This window comes from Melanotaenia boesemani, chromosome 9, assembly GCF_017639745.1.
Source record: "Melanotaenia boesemani isolate fMelBoe1 chromosome 9, fMelBoe1.pri, whole genome shotgun sequence".
Lineage (NCBI taxonomy): Eukaryota > Metazoa > Chordata > Actinopteri > Atheriniformes > Melanotaeniidae > Melanotaenia > Melanotaenia boesemani.
Window position 1 is genome coordinate 9796583 of NC_055690.1, and position 24480 is coordinate 9821062.

Here is a 24480-nt window from a genome sequence, read left to right on the forward strand (position 1 = left end):
TTAAGCTGTGGATAGAAATAAGGAAAATTATTATTTTTATTATATAACATCACAGTTGTACTTGCAGGGATCATCTAACCACAAGGAGCCACAGTTAGCATCTACAGTCACACCACAGCTGATGTCAGCCTGGTGCTGCTGGTTTACCTGCTGTTATTAACCTGTGACTGGACTGGAGCAGCTGAGGCTGAGAGGGAGCAAAAAACCTTTAGTAACACACTGATAAACTAAGATTCAGAACCAAGATATAATACAAAGGAATATAAGATTGGAGGATCTCAGTACCTGCATTGTAAACTGTTTTTTAAGGAACAATATTATTGGTAACAGTCAGTGATTAAAAACCATCTATGCACTTGACATGGTTGAATTATGTTAAAACTAAAACTTTCAAATAATGAAGTTATCTTCAGAGCAAATCAACACTATCAACTATACAAAGGTCATCATTTTTGCTTCTTGTAAAGAAATATATGTTTTCAATCATTCATTCTTTTCTGCAGCCCTGGGGTCACAGATATGAAGATAAACACTCCAGATGATTAAAAATCTTTCATATCAATTAAATATTTTTTATAATAATAAACTGCATTTATTTCTACAAGATCAGGATGGAAAGGTTTACATATTTGATCTGCTTGAACCTGTATTTGCAAGTGGATAAAGATAATCCAATCACAACAGACACTTTTAAATCTAATACAATTCAGTGTCTGTGCTTGTTATATAATCCAGTTCCCAGGCCGGATCACATGCTGAAGTGCGACTTCTAGAAGAAGTCAAAATAAGGCGTCACCACAGACTAGCAATAGCTTATTTCTCTGTTAACAAGTTATGACAACACCAGTTTAAGATCCTCTGGCGGGTCCTATGAGACTCCAACATGCATGAAAACCAGAGCTGACTGGGCTTCACTTAGGAATGATTTGCCAGAATAGGTCAGACATGCCCATTTCTAGCTTTTTTTTTTTTTTTTTTAAAAACACACTTTTAGTGTGTGTGTTTTTGTTCTTTTACATAAAGTTATAAGAAGAATATTCCCCAATTAAAGATATATATGAGACCACCAGAATTATAATGAAACAGCAGAATTTAGTGATGCATTTCTTTACACTTTTTTGTATTTCCCTTTTGTTGTTGTTTCCGCTTATTTATTTTGTGTTTAGCAATTATTGAAGATGCTATATTTGAGCAGAGGGTATGTAAGTGTGAAGAGTGTGACATCTACTTAAATTAAAATCTCATGACCAGATCTTTGTGTTTCAAACACATCAAGATTCATTTAGCAGGAGATGGACTTTATAATGTTTGCAATGTGATGACGATGATGCAGCGGATTTCTACTGGGTCGTATGGAGGTGTGGTCTTATTTGTTTATGCTTTAGTACATAAATGCTGTGAAACTGGTTTATTACATTTTATTTCTGACTTATTTGTTTTGGCCACAGTCTTTCTGAACACTACTGCCAGGTTTATATGATGCAAAAATAAGCATTATATCAGTTCATGATGGTTTATGCAGAACTTATTACCTCTTATATTGTATAACGTTAAGATTTGATCCATTTTTGTTTTGTTTCCCCCTTTTATGATACTTTTATGATCCAGAAACAATACTGCTGCCATTTTACATAATTCTTTTATATTTACATAATTTTATATTTTTTGTTTCTGTTGTAAATCACTATGCAAATCTGTATATAAACACAAGCAAAAATTTAATTAAGAATACATCTTTAGAGGTGTTCTTATGGGAGGCTGGTTGCTGTAGTTGGAATAAAGCAAACCTGTACTCACCTTGTGACCGGAGATCTGCTGATTCTCTCAGGTTCGTCTGTGACCCTCAAGAAGAAGACAAACGTTTCCGTTAGGAATCAAACAACCATTTATCCCCCCTCCCTTCAATCCACACAATCATGAAGCAAAACATGACAACTCATCTTCAAATCACAAATGGACCATCATCACCAACCTGCACTCACTACACTAAAACGCTGGATGGATGTGAAACAACAAAATGCCCAAAGTCAATGATGAAACAAGTGAGAAGGATAAACAAATGCTGAGGAAGTGAATCTTTAACAAACAACAACGATTCAACAGGTTACACAGTGTGTGTGTGTGTGTGTTACAGAGGTGACGGAACATGACTCACACAGACAAAAAAGCCCAGATTAGTGAATTTAATTAACAACAAAGAAAAGACCACAGAGACCTTAACAAATAAGTTTAATTTTGGAACATCTTACATGGTCTTTGCGACTAGTAGGTGTTTTTTCCAACTGGGATAAAAGGAAAAATGTTGGTGAAACACTGAATGCAAAGTTTCAATCACAGTATTTTACTAATATATAAAAATATAAGACTACAAAACCCAGACGGCATATGGATACGAGTAAATGATGAATTCATGTGTGAGAGATCTTTAACTTTAATCTGCTGTGCTTCCTCGTACTCTCCTGGCATCCACCCTTATTTGAGTTTGTTTACTCATCTTTTTCTGCGGCACAATGCTCTATAGCTATTTATGCAACACAGATGTTGAATAAGCTGCCAATATTCCTTGTTTCAATTACTTGTTTTAATTCACATCAACATCTGGGTGATGTTAAATATATTTCTAAAAGACTTTTGTTTTATACATTCATTGTTAAATAACTGCCATTCTCATCTATGACCACTAGGGGTTGCTGTTGGGTTGCTGTTGTGACTGAAGGCTTCTAATACACTAACCTAACAATCTGGACTCTATTAAAGGAAATAGGGGGTAGAACAAAGAACATTTTATGAATAAACACCCTTACAAAGAAATAAATAAATGAATAAAATAAAAATAAAAATAAAAAATTTAACTTTTTTGTATTACCCTGGCTCAATTTGACCTCTTGCAATACAGTGGTTTTAATAAATCTAAATAAAAATTTAGACTGTATAGCTTAGTGATTAGACCTCTTAAAGATCCCTGAAAATTCTCTCAGACAATCACCTGCCTCATAACTGCCCCAGCCTTTGTGAATGAAGGCTATATAAATAATTGTGCATTAAATATATCAAGGGGAAGGCCATTAATTAAAAAGAATTTTACTTAATACCATGATATTGTTCCTCAGTAGTTAGCAAGATGACATTATGCACTTATCTGGAGGCTATGTTATGAAACCTCACATCAGCACAAGTCTGTACAAGCAGCAATACTAGAAAGTTGACAATCTTGCTCCTCTATCAACTTTTGCCAAGTTGCCCTTAGGCAAGACGCTATCATTAAAACTTCACTGAAGAATATATATATATATATATATATATATATATATATATATATATATATATGAAAAATTAATCAAAAGAGTTACGTGAGTTTTGGAGTGGCTCTTCTGCCTGTCCAGTCTGTGACTATTACTATAACCTTGAAAAGGAGTGCACAAGATGCACTGTGTGTGTGTGTGTGTGTGAAAAGAGAACAGAAAGAAATTAAGATGGGGGAGAAGAAATGGAATAAAAGAGAAAAGATGGGGATGAGACGGAGAGAACAGCAGTGTAGCAGGACAATCTTCATGTATCTTGACAGAGAGCTGTGTAAGATCCCTGTTTAACAGAAGGATAAATCCTGGTTACATAACTAATCCTGATTTAAAGCAGCAGCGATGCCGGGGCAGTCAGTCAGTCAGTCAGTCAGTCAGGGTGACTGTTGCAGGCTGAAATGCTTCTTACAAGCATCTGCTCCTGCAGAGGGCTCAAACATATGCTGCATACTTAAATGTCACAGGTTCAAGGCTGCTAAATTAAATCAGTTTACCTACACATGAAAATCTTCAGTCTAGGCCATTTGCAATTTAATTTTATTCTGGGGACATGGTGATTTAAGAATATACAACTTAATCCCGGTTTGCTTTGTATATTCAAAATCCAAAGGCATAGCCTGCCCACCTTACTATTTACAACCAAGCAGTATATACTGAACTGTAATGTGATAACACAGGGCACGATCTAATTTCAGATCAGGCAAGAAACTCTCAAGAGAAATGAATACCTGTGAACTAGTTTGCACGAAATTCTTCTTTCAGCTTCTCAAATATAAATGTGTCTTTGTTTACCTCTTTTCCTTTCTAGCTAAACCCAAAATTAAATCCAAATATGTTGCAGATGCTTTCACTAACTGTGAAACAAGCTGCATGCTGACCTGGGGTCTGAACTGTGTCTATTTTACCATTTACCATTTATATGCTTAAAGCCAAACTGGAAACTTGCCAAACTGGAAAGTTGGGTAAATGTTTTATCAAATTACATGTCACCTGCACTTTTATTTATTACAGTTATTATACAATTTGTTTTTCTTGTGTCTTCATGAAATGTGAAGCACATTGAGTTTACAAATTGGAAAATACAGATAAAAGTACTATTGCTACTTTATACTGCCATTGTACTGTGATTATAGGTGGAATATTTTGAGGATTTTGACACATGAAGAGGATTTTGACCACTCAAACAATTAATATAGAGACAATAACAAACTAATTATCTGAAGAAATTAAATAGTTCAATAGAATAGTGTTCTAGTGGTCCACAAAAGAAAGCAGGTAAAACTACTTGTTGCTGAAAATAAATGATTTCCAGAAAATGAAAACTGATCCACAAGTGAAATATACTTTGCCAAATATTGCTTTCAAGTTTTCCTCAGAGGCAGACAAGGATCCTGTTTCATCAGTACTCCTCACCCTTAACCCCCACCTCTGTCTTGTAGAAAAGACCATAAAAACGCAGCTCCTCCTTCTTCCTGTCTGTCCCAGTTTCTCTGCTTCCTCTGAAAATCCTCAGCCCTGCTATGTGGCTGCTGATTCGTTAACAGCATCAGAAACATATGGTGTTGAATACTAGACTCAGGTCTAGTACAGTTGAGTTGCAATAAGCTTGAGTACTCTGGGGAATACACCAAAACACACAAAGCTCTTTATGTGGTCAAATGCCAAACAACAAAACTGAGAAAAAAAATCAAACAATAATAAAAAAAATGTCTTTGTTCCAGAAACCAATGTTGCTGCTCTTTTTGTTGGTAGTTGTGTGCATCACCTATAACCTCTAGAAAGTGCAACAGCATTAAACTGAGCCAGTAGATGAAAGCAGTCCAGACAGACACTCAGTTTCAGAAACACCAACTTATAGCTTTGAGGTGAAGCTGCTCTACAGGAATATTATTAGAAAACAAGGCTTTAAATCTACAATTTATTTTACTCACCAATAAATAAGGTCTTGTATAAATGGGTACATACAATACCGAACAACCCATCAATGTATTGTATGAAAAAAAAGGTTGTGCAAACAAAATGTAACATAAGTGGGATGAGTTTGTAGAACCACAGCAGAATGTAAAAGGAGTTGTCATAAATATACATTTCAGAATACTTTAAGTTAAATATTAGATATTAAAAAACTCAGTAGTTAAATACTTGATTTCTAGAAGATAAGAAACAATGTGGCCTATAATTATTAACCACTGTAGGATATTTCTAATAGTTCTCAGCAGCATGGAAATAATTCTTTATCATTTAACCAAGTAAATCTGCACAGATAATCACAAGAAAACAAACGTGTTAGCCAATAAAAAAACAACGAAAAGCTAAAAAAAAACAGTTAAGATGTGAGTTGATGAGTATTTGTTTCTATACCCACAGTGAGGATAGTGCTGGTGACAAACAACAGTGCTGACTGAAAAACTGAAAAAGAAGGTTGACCTCCTGCATGCACAGTTTATATGCCTATAACATAACATCTCGCTAAGCAGCTGAAGTAGACAATATTTGTTATAGTTCTGCAATTTAACTATGTTTTGTCAAATACATTTAAAGACTTTTTTAAAGAAACTAAGCTTTTCCAAGCCCTCTGTAACATAAAAGTACTTAAATGAATTCTCCTTCACAATAAGTAGACATTTCCACGAAACATGTTTACCTAAAACTAAAAACTTCCTCTAAAAACACTGAAAAATATTATGTATTAATATCAAAACAGATAAAGCATACAGTATAAGCTCTACAAATACTGTATGTAAATTTACTTAAGAAGATATAATTTAATCATCACAACCTACTGCCACTAAAACGGTCAGTTTTTACTGATTAAATGCTACAAATAAAGTTGCAAATGTTTATATTTATCCATCTGTTTCATTTAGCTTGTAAGTGCAGCTATCCTTTTACTGGAGCCAGAAACCCTCCAGGTTGAATTTCATACAACTGCTGATTACAGTCCAACCTGTAGAGCAGCTTTGCCTCATATAAAGGTTTGTAATACTGAAATACAACCTGCAACAGACAGCAAATGAAGGGTAAAGGGGATGACAGGGCACTGGCAGGCAGGCAGACAGTCAGACAGACAGATGCAGCCAGATAACATGGGAAAGGAAGACTTACTAACTGTTTTTGTCCCCTGTGGGAGGGTGCAGCCCGACACGGACTTGTTTGAGCTCTGACGTTTAGAAGGGTCAAGAGTGACCCTAGGAGGAAAGAGGAAGAAGAGAAGCAGGTGAAGAGGAGAGGAATGGAAAAAGGAAAATTAGCATTAGAGAGACATTGAATGAAAGAAAAAGCAAGTAAAGGGGGAGACAACACAGAGTTGATACAGTAGGATAGTAGGTAGAGAGAACAAAGTAAACAGAATGTACTGTAGTTCAAGAAAAAAAAAAAAAAAAGGACAGAATCGGAAGGTGATTGGCAAGAAAAAGGCAAAGTTTTTAAAGAACCAAACAAATAAAGCAAGAATAAGCAGCCAAAAAGAACAGACCATCAAAGACATACATTATGTCCATCTGAGCAGCAAACCTGGGTCAAATAGGATCTTTGATTTTAGGTCATGGAGTCAACTGCATCAAGAAAACATAGCATGACAAAAACATGAAAGTTCAGGTTTTGCTATCAAATTCTTTTCTTTATCCAGCTGGATGGTTATAATAGTTCAGTGAGGTTTTGTGATTTTAACACACGAGAAGAGTGTCCCTACAGCTAGAGGGAATATCATTTACTGTCACCAAGAAAGCTTTAAACACATACAGATGTTTGCATCTGCTGCAGATGAAAACAGTCTGTGGGCTTCTCTAATTAATTGGAATTTTCTGAAAGAAAAATTTGAACACCTTCAATACATTTTTTTTTGTAGAAAAGTCCTATTACTTATCTTCTATCTTGTCTAATTTAGGATGCAACGGCCACGGACAACCTGTGGGGAGCAGCCAGTAATTGGCAGAAATGTAACTAATGTTGGTAGTTCTGGGTTTGTAAAAAAATACATAAAAGCATGACCTTTAATTTGAGCAGGATAAATAGACAAAGTTGTTCAATCGCTATTAGACCAAGGTCTGGCATTAAGAAGGACAAGCTTTAATCATTAGAAGGAAAGCTGGTAGGTTAGTACTGGTTAAGGTAGAGCTATGAGAGGCAGCAAGGTTAGCTAAATGATCTTCATGTACTGTCTTTTCTTTTTCCCAAAGAAACTACACTTTTCACTAAAAAACCTGTACAGGCAATCTGCTGATACCTAAACAGATCTAATGAACAGCATTAAGCTAACATTCATATAACTCTTAACAATGCTTGCAAATGTCTGAATGAACTACAAACTTTGAAGATTCATTTATCTTTTTAGCTTGTTTTCCCAGCAGCTATTTTTTCACTTTTTGTCGTCACATAAAACTAAAATTCGAAACTAAAAATCCTCTTTTATGCTACATCTACTCTATACTCTCCGGCTTCTCCTCTTACCTGCGGGTCAGTTTGGACGTGAGTTTGCTCAGCAGGTTGGTTGTGGCCCGTGTCCTGGCATGAGGCAGTGGGTTGGAATCATGGGATGGCGTAGGGGACGCTGGGGGTACATGGGAGGGAGGACGACGGTCTCTAATCTGCCCTCCATGGAAAGTGCTCCTCACTGTAGATCCCCTGGAGAGACGAGACGAAGGCGTGGAGGAAGAGGAGGAGACCCCAGATGCACCAGCAATACTGTGGGTTGAGGGGGAGGCAGGGGGCAGGCGGTGGGATAAGGTACTGTAAAGGAGAGTGGAGGAAGGAAACCACAGTTAAATTAATTTGAACTGTTATCAACTCATCTATTTTACAAAAAAATAATCTAAAAATCTCAATTTAAAAAAGAATTAAAATGTGCAAGCTGCACAAAAGTGACATAATTGTGGAAATACAGGTAATTTGTTTGCATATTAATTGTAAAACAGTCATCCAGAACAATGATATTGTGACTCATGATGTGTTTAACCAGAAAAGCACAAAGGGAAGCTCACTGACCTGTGGATGCACAGAAAACAGCTGTATTATCTTTTGGTTTCACCTTTGCATTCTCTGACATTTAACAGAGTTCAGAATATTGCCAGACTTGTATGTTGAACACAGATTTAGTCTTAATTTGAAAGTAGACTACTAGAAAACACACAATATTAGATCAAAAACATCCTGCAGGCACTCTCCTGAATGATAATAGACATTCTCACATAGGTTTAATTTCTTTACATCACACACAAAATTTTGAATGCATTAAAAAAACACTACCTCCTGACCAAAAACTGACCTCTGATCTCACGTCTTCATTCTGTATTGTCCCCTTACCTCACATCCAATTTCCTTCCTTTCACTCAACACTTTACACTGTGTCACACTATCACACACATCAGCACACACCTCCCCAGCCCTGACGCTGTGGCTTGCTGGTGGCCTGGGGCTGCTTTTCATAACGCTCTAGATAACACCCACACACAGGGTTCAAGTGGGGCAGAACCATTAGATGGGTTAAGTTGAAGAACAGCCGTTGCAGAGCAAAATCGTTTAACGTCAATGCAAACTGGCTGTCCACTGCAGCTCACCGCAGGGGGGCACAGCAGAGATGGAGGGAGGAGAGGAGAGAGGTCGGACAACAGCAGAGGGAATAAATGGTGTAAATGGGAAAAAAGGAAATGTGTAAATTTAAAAAGGAGCCACACCTGTCATTTTTGTTGTGCCCTAAATTAAAGACCTGTGCATTTCAAATAATATTTTTTTCTTGGTAACAGTCATAAACTTTGTTTTATAACCCCTTATGCAAACTTTTACTACTATAGCACACACAACTTCATGTGCATTTTCATTAACTTAATGTAACACTGTGTGTGTGTGTCAATGCATGTGCTGACACCATAAAGCACCGTGACATGGCTTCACATTGACATGGGCTGTGGGTGGGTGGCCATACGTTCGGCTTTAAGACGGACAGTCCGGTTTTTAAAAGGCCTGTCCGCCTTCCGGTGCAGCCTTGAGACAAACGCCCATTTGTCCTCCTTTTGAGATAATCTTTTGTTTTTGATCTCATATGGTCTCTAATAAAAAAGTAAATGCGTCTAATTAAAAATAAATCAATAAGCAATACATAATATAAAGACTAAATGCAATTATTCTTCCCCTTAAGATGTTTTTGTGACAGATTATTGGATGAAATCAGTAATATTAATAACAGACATTTTATTGGTTAATTGTTATTGGTTAATTAAATTAGCCGTGTGGACATGGTTGATGTCAGGTCAGCCATGTAGACTAGGTAAACCCACTCAGTCCACCTGCAGAATGCAAAAATGCCTAAATGAACTATTTAATCCAGAATGGGCAAAGGAATATGGATTCATCTTTAAAAATAGGAGGGATGACCGTCATGCATATTGTACGCTGTGTCGTTGTGATGTGGACATGAACAGCAATTGTAAAGGCGCCATCAATCGATAAGCTAGCACAGACAAACACAAGCAACAATCAAAGCGCGCACCTCTTCCCTTTTATTGTGAAGCTATGTCTCCCCAGAATGACAAAATATCTGCTGCTATAATAAAACAGCTGCTGGCACAACTCGAGAGGTCTGGTCTGGATTTGCAAAAACTGTCAGCATATACAGCAGACAAAGCCAGCGTTAACTATGGAAAACAGCTAAGTTTATCAGAAGCTAAAACTAGCTTAAAATGATGTGCTTGATGCAAAGTGTTTAGCACACATTTTGCACAATGCCACGAGATATGGACCTGGCATCTTGGATCTGATTGTGTTAAAGGTGCAAAGCCATTTTAGCATCTCAGCTAGTAAAACAGCGCAGCTGAAGGAGTTTTGTGAGTTTGTGGAGGTGGATGAGTGCCCCTGACCAGCTATTTTCAAAGCCTGTAAGATGAAGAATGTCCTAAAATTTTGTGAAAGTGCTTTGCAGAGGACAGCGCTGAGATGAACTTCCTCAGTCACATTCTGGGGGTGTTCTCAGACAAATCATTCAGCATAACCTCTGTGTTTAAATTGAAGACTCAACTTACTGCGAAACCTGAGAGGAGGCTATGACTATTTTTAATGTTTGTTTTTTTTTTTTTTTTTGGCTTTGCTGTGAACAGCAGGCTTAGAGAGGTAACACCTGATTTGACAAAGACATGTGAGGCTGAATTCATTAAGTTATATGAAAGAGCAAAGAAAGATGTAAGTGAAAAGTATGACTGCTGTGTCTTATGAAAAGTACAGTGATGCAGTCCAGGCCTGTAAAAAAACAATGATATGGATGGACTCTATGAAGAATATGGCACAGTGAAAGCTATTCTCAGCTCCTCAGAAATGGAGGTTGCCATAGTGAGGAGTGGTATCTGAAGCTGTTTTCTAAATCATATGTCCCCTGGGTGAACCTGGGGAAAGTCAGCACCTACATCTTCTCCATTCCAGCAATGCACATACAGAACACGTCTTTTCAATGACCTCAGCATGGAGAAATAGAAGAAATTGTCTCGATGTGGAGCTGCAAATTTGTGTCAACTTCACATTGGAGTGCACAGACATGAACAGAATTTTTTCACAAACAAAAAACTATTGGAAGCAGCCAGAAAAGGCCAAAAAATATAAAAAAGTAGACCTTCACATCTTTGGTGAGTACAACAGCCATACTATGTAATGGGATTGATATTTTAGTTTTATTCTTGCTTTGTTGAGTCTTGAAAAATGCCAGCTTGTTGGTGTTATGGAAATGGCCACCCTAGCTGTGGGGCATTTGGCTCTCTCCCGTTTACCTTTCACTTCCTTCCCTTCACATCTCCTCATTCAGTTCCTTTTTTAACATCACACTCTTCTATTTCCTTCTCCACATCTCACCACCATCAAATCGACTACAACAAATAATACTGCCTCAGTGTAAAACCTGAATCCACAGTGTGAGGTCTTATAGAACATAAAATGGGGAGGAAAAAAAAAGGTGGGGTGAGAAACTGTCTCCTGCACAGCCATGACTCAGCAGAGCACCAGGTAACATCGTATCTGATCAGCATTTATTGGTGACACTGTTTGTAATGTGTCAACAGTTTTTAGTGCATCAAGCCCCCCCCCCTCATTATTTATGTCATTCATTTTTTTCCTTTCTTTTAATTAACCAAAAAAACAAGAATCTCTCATCAATTTCATGAGCCATCACTGGTCTGTCCCCAAACCACCCATCTGTTCAGAAATTTTCACCAGAGGTTGGACAACAGACAGAAACCTTCTGGTGAATGAAAGAGAGAACGTGACCACATCACAAGAGCAAAACCAGAGTGAGACAGAAACAGACAGAGGAGATGGTGTCTACCTTGCTTTCAGGCTGACAAGCACACAATCATCTGACAAAAGAGTTTCTACTGGGAGCAAACACACACGAACAGTTTGTCCTTTATCTTCTGTGAGCCAAGAACTCTGTGCTCTGCTAACCCAGACTGGCTTTACCAGTCAAACCAGTCTTCGAAAAACTGACAGCAAAAAAGAAAAATTTCATATTGAATGAATAAAATGTATTTAAAATGCAAATACTCTATTTTAAAAAATGTTAAGTCATTTAATCTATATTAATCTGTGTTCACATTTTTGGTGTTTATAGATCCATCATATCCCCCCACTAAAGAATGTGGTCCACACTAGCTTTTATTAAACTCATTCATGTCGTAAATTATTCTTTGAATGCTTGCTTTTTCTTTGTACCCAGGATGCAACCCTTTCTTCAAGCCTAAATCCAACGCTGTTCTTAACTGAAGACTCCAGAGGTTCGTCAATGGAAAACCTTGTAAGGTGAAATTTAGATCTAGCACAAAGCAGGACAGCTTTGTGGCTTTTGTGGAGAAATGAACTGTGGCTCTCTTACTTGAAGAAGTGATTATGAATTAAGGTGTTTATCCCCCCATACCTGCGTCACATGAGGTGGATTTATAAGCAATGTGGGTGCAATACTTCTCAACGATCTCAACTACAATTTTTACAGAGAAGTGCTGCAACAGAGTGGGAGCTTGAAGCCTTTTAAAAAGGGAAAGAGCTGGTAAACAAGCATGCTCTGCAAGACTTAAACAGGTCCATCTTGCAAATAATCTGCATTTTAAATAATTTCACTGACAATTCTTTCTTTGTGAAGGGACTCAAGGGATTCAAACAGACTCAAACACAGCTATGTCAGTCTCACCTGTTGTCTTTGCCATTTTGCAGCAGAGTGTGTCTGTCCGTATTAGATCGGTCCGTACACACATATGTGTTCCTTCGAGTCATGGCACTAGCAGGAATGTTATTCTAGGCAAAAAAACATAAACATAGAAGCATATCAACTTTATTTAGGTACTAACATTAGAAACAAAATGCTTGTTTTATATTGTGATTATGTGAATAAAGGAATATTTACCACACAATGCAAAGAGAGCTTTCATGCTAAACTTATACTCAATAAAACTTTCCTTACAACTGATGACCCTGTCCTGACCTCTGCAAGTCTTGCAGATCATTAAAAGAGTTAATCTCAGGTTGATCCGACTGCTCTCTTCAACACTTAACATGAAAGATACTCTAAGTCTCTCACTTCAACTCTCAAAGGGCTAAATGTATAGTTAGCTACTAATCTCAGTGTTTAAAATGTTTTTTCTTAAATACTAGTTCCTTTAATCTGCAGAAGATTCATCTAGGATGCTTTAGGTCCTCAATATCTCTGTCAATGTAGCTTCAGTGTGCTAATCTGAATAAATAGGATTACAAAGGCTATTAGGTCTCTGCCATCTGCACCTGTTTTATTGATAAGGGATTAAATGAGACAGATTTGTTTTCCCAGACACCTTCATCCACCCACATTTCTTACTTTTGGTCTTACCGTTGTTGAGTTCACTTCCTTGCGCCGGTCAGGTATCTCAGCTTTATTTGGGTTGTGAGCAGAGCTAACCATGGGACTGCAGGGAGCTGGGATGCTACGGGAACCTACAGTAGTGGTACTTGGCTTTCGTATTGACAGCCGCTCCTCTTTAAGCCCTGCTCCTTCGCCTACACCACTAGGACTTCGTTTCGGGTGTGCTGACCCTGGAGCCGCTGGACCACCTAAAAGAATAAACAGTTCTCAGTGATAGAAAAAGCTGATTTTACTCACAGTTTAAACATTTCTAAAAAAAACCTCCTCAGATCGTTTCAGTTAAACAAAAGAAATTAAGCTCTGCTTTCTCATCAGTCTGTATTTTGCCTTACAGAAGTCAGAGTGTCGTCTCTGGCGGTGGTATGTCGAGGCGCTGCGCTGTGCCTTATGGCCAGAGGTGGAAGATGGTGCACCGGAGGACGAAGAGGACGTTGAGTGTTTGCTTGTTCCATTAGAAATGGCACTGGGGCGAACACGAGCCAGACTTAGACTGCTGCCTGACCGAGCGTCAGTGCCCTCGGTCTGAGAAACAAACACACAAATCAAAGGTACAAAATTACAATATGACTAGACACAACAGTGATCTGGTTGTCTTTCTGGGTAGATAAAGCAACAAACCACTGGTTAAGGCTAGTTCATGTGTTGATATCAGCCCTTAACTAATTTAATTCTATTCACATATTCAGTAAAACATGAGCAGTCATGACTACGTCACCAAAAACCTGTTTCAGCTTGAGGAGTTGTTGACATCACATCATCTCCATCCAGAATCTGACATACATGCACTGCAGGAGTTCTTGTTTGAGTGGTTTACAAATACAATTTATTTACTTAATTACAAAAGGAAAAATAATCAAGTAACACACAGACAAGTTGATGTACCCACCTCATTCTTGCGTCCCAGCAGCAGATATGTGGCAGTGATCTCATTGTACTTCTGACTGACCAGAGAATCTCTAATATTCTCTTTGTTGAATCCCATCCCAATCATCACATCTAAGTAAAGACACATTAAGTTAGAGACATATTCTCCTCAATATGTTCGGCAGTTAAGAGTTGCAAATAAAGTCTGGACATCTGTACAATTGTGAAAGGTTTAATTTAATGGCTATTTATTTATTGATTGATTTTATATTGATCAACAGCAGAACACTAAGCACCTGTGTCAGGTTCAACATATGTTTTTGTTTTTTGAAATGCCACCATTGTCTTTACAAAAACAAGTCTACCCACACCGAACCTCTCTCTATTAGCATGTATTCACAGAACTCCTGCTTTCATTGAGACAATGAAAATGGTGCAATTATTTGAAATTTGGAATTTCCCAGCTGGGATTTATAAAGTATACAAATACTACTACCAATAATAATGACGCAACAACAAAATAGAAACATCCACAAAAGGTGCAGAATTTGCAGAAATTAAAATATTTAGTTAATTTTTCTGAGCATGTAACTTCAACAACAGTGTTGACAGCTAATTATTTTGCTATCATAAAAAAAAGGCATTCTCACCAATTCGGCTGGTATCGTTCAAGTCCCCCACAGGCTCTATGTGGGGTTTCAACTCATCCCCGTCATAGCCGATGTTTATCCACTTATCTTGCATTATTTGCTGATGATAAGAAGGAATGTCAGACAAAAGCAATAACTCACAATAATAGGATTTTACGGTAGAAAAGAATCCCGATAGAAGAAATGGAGAGTATTTTATATGTTACTATAGGTAATGATTCGTTTACTTCATTTGGTATCTTTGTTAATTTTTTATTCATTTGCAAACAAATATTTTGTATATTAAACATAAGAGCAAATAAGTCATTGTCTGTAAGGCAGCACCACAAAGCCTGATATTTAAATGCTGCTTTGTAACCATAGTGGAAGTAATCTACATTGCGTATGCACTCTGCATTTATCAAACTGAATGTGTAATAAAGTTTTCTCCTTACCTCAAGAGAGCAACGCTTAGCAGGGTTGAGGACCAGGAAGCGGCGCAGGATTCCCTCGCAGTCTGTAGACATGTAGAAGGGCACTCTGTATTTCCCCCTCAAAACCCGCTCCCGCAGCTCCTGAGAACACATATTCAGACAACCAAAATGAGATATAAACAACAGAGATAGCAAATTTAAAAAAACAATAATCATAAATTTGCTTATTTTTGTTGAGTTATCTGAGATGTAATACTATAACAGTAAGAATGGATGTAATGCAGTGTGATACAGAGCCATCATGTCGCCTACCTTTAGGTTCTGCCCGTCAAAGGGCAGGGACCCGCTGACCAGTGTATATAGGATGACACCCAAGCTCCAGATGTCCACCTCTGGACCGTCGTACTTCTTTCCCTGGAAGAGTTCTGGGGCAGCGTAGGGCGGTGAGCCGCAAAATGTGTCCAGTTTACTGCCTTCAGTGAACTCGTTACTGAAGCCAAAGTCTGCTATTTTAATGTTGGAATCAGCATCTAATAGCAAGTTTTCCGCCTGCAGAGCAAAAGAGCACGGGTAAGAAGAGCTACAGCATGCAACCTTATGGGTTTTTTCCTTTTAGTGAAAAGTCGATTAATAACAAGACTGCAGTTTCCATTTGATCAATTTACATTTAGAAATAACTTTCAATATTGTTACAGAGGAAGTGGTCGATTTTCTTCCAGGTGTATTGAATATTAAAATCTGTAGCAAAACTTTGTAGCTTTATAAAGATTCACCTTCAAGTCTCTGTGAACAATGTTCTTCTGATGACAGTAGTGAACCGCTGAGACAATCTGAGGGGAGAAGAAGATAAAACAACCTCAAAAAGAGATGACTGAATTAAGTGTTCTTAGATATGAATAGCAGCTAAACTGTGAGCTCCTCTCCCATATTTATGTGTCCACTGATTGATTGACAATCTCATACCATTATAGTAAAAATGACTGCATTTCTGCATCAAATTTAGCAGCCAAGTTGTAAGCAAACAGTAGACATGAACAATAAATCATGCTAACATGCTCAAACTTAAGATAACCAATAGGAGTTTATCGGTCCTCTTTATCTCTTAGTACACTCTCAGTGAAGCCAATAACTGTTAAAGGTTAACCACTCTTAAAAGTTAAGTATGGCGTGTTACTGACCTGCCTGAACTTGGCTCTGGCCTCTTTCTCCTTCATTCTGCCATGAGCCACGAGGTAGTCAAACACTTCGCCTAGGATAAAAAAAAAACAAAAAATAAAAAAAAAACATGCTTTAATTCAGACAGGTATAGAAGTTGATTGGTAGTCATATCCACAATTCTTTTTACTTAAGCTATTTGCCACCTTTTATCAAAGGAAATGTAAATTCCTTACACTATACCTTTTTGCATTTGATTTTATTTTACTGTAACTTTTTGTCTTTAAGTTATTTATTTCTTTTTAAAGGTAATTTTAATGATTCTTCTGCACCCCGCTTTAATGATTTTAATGTTTTATGTAAAGCACTTTGAATTATCTTATACATAAAATGTGCTCCACAAGTAAACTTGCCTTGCTTTTCCACACTAAATGGGGCTTAAACAGGCAGAATTCCTGTTTATTCCATAATAAATTCAACTCCCTTTATCTGGTATCCTTACAGCAGACCAATTTAAGTCTATTCCTCCATACAGAATAGTTTCAGCTTTGGGATTTCAGTGAGTTTCCTTCTTTTAACTGCTTGCTTCAGGTCCTTCTGGATTAAGGTCAGCGCTTTGACTTGACAGTTTCAAAACAATAATTGTTCTTTTGTAGAGCTACTTAAGGTAATGTCTTTCTGCCTGACCTGCTTTCTCTTTATATTCAGTTCATAGACAGATGCAGGGACATTTTCCTATTGCTTCATAAATGATGGTGAACCATTTTGGCCAAAATACCACAAAATAAACTGTCGTAGAACTTCCGCCACCATGTTTCGTTAAAGGGACAAGGTTACTTTGCAGTGTCTTCCTTTCTGCTAACAGTGCAGATCATTTAAAACAAAAATTCCTACTTTGGTCTTATTTACTTATCAAAAAACCAACTGGCCTGCTCACACGATCTTTAGCAAACTTCAGTCTGCAATATTCTTAAGCAGAGGTCTTCAACAGGAGGTCCCCCTGAATCTAACATAGTGTAGTGAATGGTGGCAGATGGTATAATTAAGTCAGAAAATGAACACATTCAATGACACACAGCAACTGTCTCAAGCTGGGCATCATCTAACTCGCAGCAGGAGACTAGCTTAGACCTGTCCCTTCAAGCTTCCTGTATTTAAAGACGAGGACTCTGGTCTCGCTATTGAGTCTGTGCCAATCACATGGCTGCCAATTGTATGGACGGATTTGTGTATATTAATATCAGCCGATATGAGAGAGGTCTGTAGTTGTTTAAAAGTCACACTGCTTGACATCCCTGGTATCGAACATTTACATGATTCTTCAGAAGAGTTTTAAATGCACTTATGTACTCATGGTCTGGCCAAATATTTAATCCTGGAGATCCTGAACAGCAAACCACGCTGAGATGAACTGAGCAGCGCATCAGCTGGTAAGCTGCTGCCTCCTTATTAGGTAAATGGCCATTAGAGATCACAAAGCATCCAGAGAGAACAGCAGAGGGGGATTAAGGGGTCATGAAGAGAGAAAGAAAGAAAAATAAAGAAGCTGCAAAAATAGATTAGTGCATGGGAAGCAGCTGGAAGTGCAAGATTAACAAAACACAAAAAGACAGAAAACCTAAGCAGTGATTGACTTTTTTCGATTGACCAATAAAAATTTAGCAAATACAATAATTAGCTGATTGGACTGTTGAGCGGTAATGAACCTTCTTAGCACAATTCAGCGCTTTGCAATAATGACACAGCTGGCAGTGTCACTCACCTCCACTAGCGTACTCCATAACCAGGTAAAGTGTCTTCTCCGTCTCAATCACCTCAAACAATTGGACTGTTTCACACAAAAAAAGCAACGTGAACACAAATGTCAGCATGGAAACATTTACCCAGACTACATCCACAAAATCCATCATTGTAGTACAACTCACCTATATTGGGATGGTTAAGGGTTTTCATGATCCGTACCTCTCGAAATAGCTGAAAAGGAGATGATAAATCATAAGGAATGTAAAACAGAAATCGAAAAAACTAATGTATATAACATACAAAAAATGTAATCATACTTTTACTTGGTGCATGGCTTGCAGTAAAGAGTTACTTGTGTATGTAAAATGTAAGAGTAGGACATATGACTGATAAAAATTAAAATGAAGCATTAGCTATTTTATCTACCTTAACATATTCATTCATTGAAATGCATTTTAAGTTAAGCAAAAATCTCAAGATATGCCAAACTATAAATGACAATGTCAGAGCAAACAAAACAACAATTCAAGCTACATTTGTGTCCATTTTAAAGTAGTCTTTTGGACAGCCTCAACATTTTCAGCTTGACTTATTCATCATTCCCCAAATAAATTGTTACTCATTTAATTTATGCAGCTCACATCTGGTACATATTCACTGTTTCCCTTCATCCATCTTCAAAACACATTCTGACAGACCACCTTCAGACTTAGGATCACCCAAGGGAGTGTCCTGCTGATGCTATGTCAATGAGTCCCCCCTCCCATGGGTGTGCTTTTCATCTGCCCCCCTCCCTCCCCCAGTCATCCATCAATCAGCTCCAAACTGCTGCCTCATCCTACCAATCTTTCCCTCGCTCTTTGTCTAATTAAAGTAATGCATTTGTCTGTAAACTCCATTTAAAAGATTAGAGGGAATACACCAGACACAGCTCACAATGAAACATGGTGACGGCCGGTCATAAGATGTTTATAACACCAGATGGAGTTTTACAACAAAAATTAAAAACAACTAAGAAAGTCTCAAACAGGAAGCTTGCACACGGCCTCTGTGAAGTGTTAAAAAAAATTGCATTAGTGCATTCATCCATCATCTGTTGTTGTTATTTGGTTATTAGTGACAAAGTGAGACATTCTGAGCCTGGAGGGAAATGTCACTTCGTGGTAAAGAGTGTACATAGGCAACAAATGTGTGTGTTACAAGAAAGGGTATAAACAAAGTAAATCAATTCCCAATAATATGAGCAGTGGGTGTGGAGGGAGGAAAAGGCAAGACGATGACTAGCAAAGCAGAGCGAAAAAAATGAAAGAGTAAAATGACTCTCTTTGGTCTGTAATGCATTGCCATAAACTTTCATCTATGTGGATCCTTTAGGAATAAATTACACACCCAAGAAAAAAGTAAAAGCACAGAAAACAGAGAAAAAAGCCTGTGAAAAGAACGAGAACACAAAAGCTGGAATGCACTGATGCCTTCATTCTAATAAGTGAGCATCAGCTGCCCTGGGATACACACTCCCCACTTTACTGCAATCCAGCCTTCTCATGTTGTTATGGTGACATTTCCAAATTTGTAGAATGGGATCTGGATATTTCTGAGCAGCTCAGTGGGAAGCACAGTGCATCCCTTAATCAAGACAGTAAATGTGCACAAGGGGACAATGTTAGTTTCCCATTTTAGTCAAAAGAAAGGATAAAGAGGTATTTTACAGTCAACACAGGGATTAATTAAATTAGCAATAAAAGAGACAAAACAGCATATTTTTGTTTATGAAATGTGTGTCAGAGAAATACCAATCTGCCTTTCTATGTGTTACTTTGTTAAATTCACCTAAATAAAATCATTATTAACATTTTAAGTGCCCCCAAAGCTATTTCCTGAAACCTCAAACTGGTTAAATATAACAAACCTGAGCACCATGGAGGAGAGGCAGCTTGGAGAAATGAAAATACTGCAAATTCCGACTTTCCTTTGAGTCCCGTGTTCAAGGAATTTGCTTTCTCATAATGAAGAGACATCTTTTCTACACTGATGTTACTTTACAGTAGCCCCAAGCGATGTCTGTATGTCTATCCCTGTGTATGCATTTCAACACAATATCATATATTCCTGGTACTCCGTGGACCCAGAGAAAAATCTGTCTGCGTAAAACACACAAGTTTACACACACACACACACACTGACTGACTCTCTCTATACTGTTCCATGCAGTGAAAAATTTAGATAATAAATAGAAAACATGGCATTTAAATAACACTTTGTTTGATACACAGTGAGTGGTGTATCAAACTTATTATATTAGAAAAAAAACAGCAGCAACATATGTGATTAAGCTTCTCTGATACAAGATGTTGACGCTTTCTGTCTTTTTTTAAAGCAGCCTAAAAGTTCGGGTGTTTAGGACTGAAAAATAAGCCAGTATGAACTGGGGATTTAAGAGCAGAAATAATTTAAAAAAATAATACAAAGCAACCAATAAAAAAAAAACAATTATTGTTAACAACAATAATTTGAATTCCATTAGTGTTTGGAAGTCATATAAAAGCAGCTTCATTTGTATCCTTTTCAATATGTTTGGTGTGAGTAAATAACAAAGGGCAAAGCCATAGGGAATATTCTCTGTCTAGAAATTTGATATTAATATGGGTTTGCATTCTTCTCTGTCAGTTTTTCTCTTCAATGCTCTTAAAACGAGACATTGCATTGTCATAAACACAGACACAGACCCACTGGGAATGTGTGTAATTAAGTGCATCAGCTGTTCATCTGAGCCGTAAGAAAAATTAGAGGCTAAGCCTCACCTCCATCACTTCTTTCTCTTTCTCCTTTACCGCATTCTCTCCCACATTTTCACTCCTTTTTTTAACACCTCTTTAGTCTTCAAAGTGAGAAATCCAATCTGCAACCCCCGCTTACTGAAACATTGAATGCTTACTGATAAAAATAATGACTGAGAATTGTTTCCTACTCAGAAATTGGCTGGAAGGAGTTCAAATTCAGAAACTTTACAATTTGCCAGAAAATAGTTGAGTCATTGTTGCTGGTCTATCAATGCTCAGCTCAAGCTATGGGGCAATATAAAGAACTGTTTCTTTCTACTTTTCAGGTGCATTTTTTGAAGATTTAAACATAAAATTTATCATCTAATGCAAAAAGAGATTATTTACAGACTATATCTGAATGCAGCACGAATTCACAAAATAATTTCACTGCCTATCTGGAGCTTTTATATTCGCCCTCTTCTAAATAACCTCCTGTTTCTCTCCCATGGGGATAGCTTTACGTCACAGTTGCCATGCATACCCAGGTATTAATCCCTGAGCTTGGAACTCCTGCTCCCAAGAGGACTGTGGGAAGTCAAGGAACGCCAAACACATGGCAGGAGCTGCACATTCAGAAACACACATTTCCAGCTTACTGACACACAGCTGTGGTCATAAGCTGTCCTCCTGAGAGGTGCCCTCAACTTTCTTTCACTCTCCCTAGCTTCTTTGACTCTTCAGCTCTATCTTACAACCTTTTAAAAGGCATTACTCAACCTTTGAGCAATTACTTCCCTGTACCTGCCTCTCTGTACCAGGAATCAGAGCTCTTGCTGTTTTTCTACAACAGCTTACACAAAGGAACTTAATGACTGACTGTCACATTTTTTCCACTTTTTCTATTTTGTAAGGAGTGATGTGTGTGCTTGATTCATAGTTCTGACCAGCCATTCTGTTGGCCACTGACCTTTCCATCCAGGCCAGTAATCCATGCTTTTTCTTTTCTTCACCCTAAAGCAGGCATGTCAAACTGGTCCAGCAAAGGGCCGTGTGGCTGCAGGTTTTTGTTCCAGCCAGCCAAGAGCACACAGTTTGACCAATCAGCTGTCTGAAGACTGAGATCAGTTGATTGAATCAGTCAAATCTGGTGTGCTGCTGCTTGGTTGGAACAAAAACCTGCAACCACACGGCCCTTTGCTGGACCAGTTTGACATATGTGCCCTAAAGCATGCTCACAGAAACATGCTCACAACATGGAGAAATGAGGTATTGATGCTTCACTAGCTGGTGTTTAAAAAGCCTCATGAATTAAAGTGCTGAATGCACTCCTCTTAAAAAGTATTGCCAGTGACAAGATCAGGGGAATTAAGAAAAGAGAGGGCAGGAGAGTGAAAAACAAAGGATGTAAGACAAAATGAACAAATAAAATCTCTACCCCAAAGCTAGGTATGAGTGTGTTTATAGCTGATATACAGTACAGCACCTCAGCTAGTAAATTTACAGAAAGTCTCAATTTGTTGTGAATAAAACATGATTTAGGGACCAATCCTCCTCCTCCTCACTGTACCCAATTACCATGGTGCTCTTCATCCAGTCAGTCTGGTTAAAACACAATCAGCGTTCCTTCCACTGAATAAAATACAACAGCTGCTAATTATTGTTGTGTGACCACAATAAAGTGATAAAAGCTACCCAAAACTGACAATTTTCAAAGATACTATACATTCAAATGAGGTAACAAATAGTCCAATGCATGATAAACACAAAGAAAAAAACACATTCCAGCCAGCTAATCATCCAAACTGCCCCGACAGCAATGGCTAAAGAGGTAGATTATAGCTACGCCTTGATCCCTGACAGAAGAGTGGCATTTTACCTCTAGAAATGGACAGTAGAAGCAAGGGGATAAAATGGGATTGGGCTAATGAGGACCATGGCAATGACGTTGATAATATATTTCCAAAGATTTCTTGATTCTTTTGAGTTGTTTTACATCTGCTATTTTTAATGTACATTTTAATGCTTCTTATGCACCTTGCTTGTAAAGTCTCATCTAAAGCACTTTGTGTTGTCTTGTACATGAAATGTGCTATACAAATAAACCTGCCTTGCCTAAAAGACACAGTGGCAATATATTCAATATACTGTACACAAAGAAATCTCCAGCTAAACAATCATTTGGAACCAATTTATTGTGAGAAAGCCATGCTAAGTACTGCTATACTGTGCTCTCATAGATTTGTGTTTAGAAAGCAACTTAAAAGACTCAGATGAATAAAGCAGTGTTTTATTTGTCCAATATTGGATATTGATGGTCTAAATACCCGTTTCAAAGCAGATTCCAATTTCTGAAACTCTTTTGAGGTTATTTTTGGGCACCATGAAGAGATATTACAAATCACAGCTTTGTGTCTTCCTAATAGTGAAGGCCCAAGGCAAAGGCAAATATATGCAATGCTAGCACCAGAGTCATTTCAAGCATGATGTGGTGTTAACTTGACTGGGGTGGGGGGAGTATGCTGAAATATTAATGAAGATGAGCTAGAGTTTGACTCTGGCTTCATATTTATACAAATCATAAAAATCCTGACTCAGCCGGATAAAATAATAAGTTTTGTAGCTACTTTTATAGATATGAACCTAACAAAAGCAAGCATAGTGACAGAGGGAGAAACAATAGCACAAGTGAAAGACCAGGGTAGGCATCTTCTCTCCGTTGTTGTAAGGCAGTTGCTTTGAAGAAAAGCTTGTGGGAAAGCCTTCTGCTTTTGCTCTGTCTGCACTCTTGTCCCTTAGACTTGCTCAGTAACAACAATGCATACAGCAGGCACAATATTATTATGCACAGACACCCACACAGAACAATATACTGCATACAATACCAATCCAGATAATGGCATTACACAGACATAAAAAGGCTGAGCAGAGGGTGTGTTGCACTGACTTTAAAAGCCCATTTTCACACATGCCAGCAAGCACACAAACACAGTCTCTTGTGTCTGGTTCTGCTCTGTATCTGGTCTTACTTGGGTCTGGTTGTGTGCCAGTGTCCCAAACCACCCCCACCCCTCCTCATCCCTACATGACCGCCTCTTTTGTTTGCCCGTCTGGAATTTACCTCCTGGATGAAGGGGCCTGGGCAAGGGACAAAACACCCTTCGCACAGAATTTAAATCGTGACCCAAACTCTGTCCTGTAAGCACCTCACAGTTGCACACCTACAAAAATTTGGATGGCTGCCTTCATAATTTTTCAGTTCTCAAGGCAACACCAGGCTTTTCAGGAAACCCTGCAGTCTGGCAGATTATCCAACATTACATACAGCAGGGGAAGAAGGAACTGCATGCTCCTATGATGGCAATAAAGACGTAAGAAATTAACAGAAAAAAAAAAAAAATGTAGTATAGACTGGAAAGGCTTTCTATTCCAACTTTACTCGTATCCTCATGTCACGATTTCCAATTCCACTTGTAAACACCTTTCCACTTGCGTTACACATTTTAAAGACAATCAACACCTAAAGGCAAATTGTGACGAGTAAACCGTTGAGGCATGCAGCTTGGTAATTTGCAAAATGGCACCACTGACGGATATTTACACTCTGCAAAATGCTGTAGTCAACGTATGCCTCAGCACAAGACGATAAGTGGATTTTCTCAAACAATAATTAATTGGATTAATGTCTTCTAGTATCAGCTAACGTTTAATGTGTATTTGATTTATTACTAATGA

General features: G+C 37.9%; 1 protein-coding gene across 7 annotated transcripts in view; it reads right to left on the bottom strand.

The window, feature by feature from the left end:
• mark4b (MAP/microtubule affinity-regulating kinase 4b) overlaps positions 1–24480 on the bottom strand; it is a 67137-nt gene that overhangs the window by 3481 nt on the left and 39176 nt on the right. For 2 of the 7 annotated variants that reach the window (XM_041994295.1, XM_041994294.1), the window contains exons 4-16: positions 18169–18217; positions 18006–18071; positions 16267–16337; positions 15862–15918; positions 15401–15637; positions 15110–15229; positions 14676–14775; positions 14048–14157; positions 13494–13683; positions 13129–13349; positions 12457–12560; positions 7749–8027; positions 1798–1842 (exon numbers count right to left, since the gene is read on the bottom strand). In XM_041994295.1, the coding sequence (XP_041850229.1) occupies positions 1798–1842; positions 7749–8027; positions 12457–12560; positions 13129–13349; positions 13494–13683; positions 14048–14157; positions 14676–14775; positions 15110–15229; positions 15401–15637; positions 15862–15918; positions 16267–16337; positions 18006–18071; positions 18169–18217 (1649 nt within the window). Of the gene's footprint in view, positions 1–1797; positions 1843–2249; positions 2283–6404; positions 6488–7748; positions 8028–12456; positions 12561–13128; positions 13350–13493; positions 13684–14047; positions 14158–14675; positions 14776–15109; positions 15230–15400; positions 15638–15861; positions 15919–16266; positions 16338–18005; positions 18072–18168; positions 18218–24480 lie in introns of those variants that run through there. The other 5 variants (XM_041994298.1, XM_041994300.1, XM_041994297.1 and 2 more) reach the window with 5 other exon arrangements.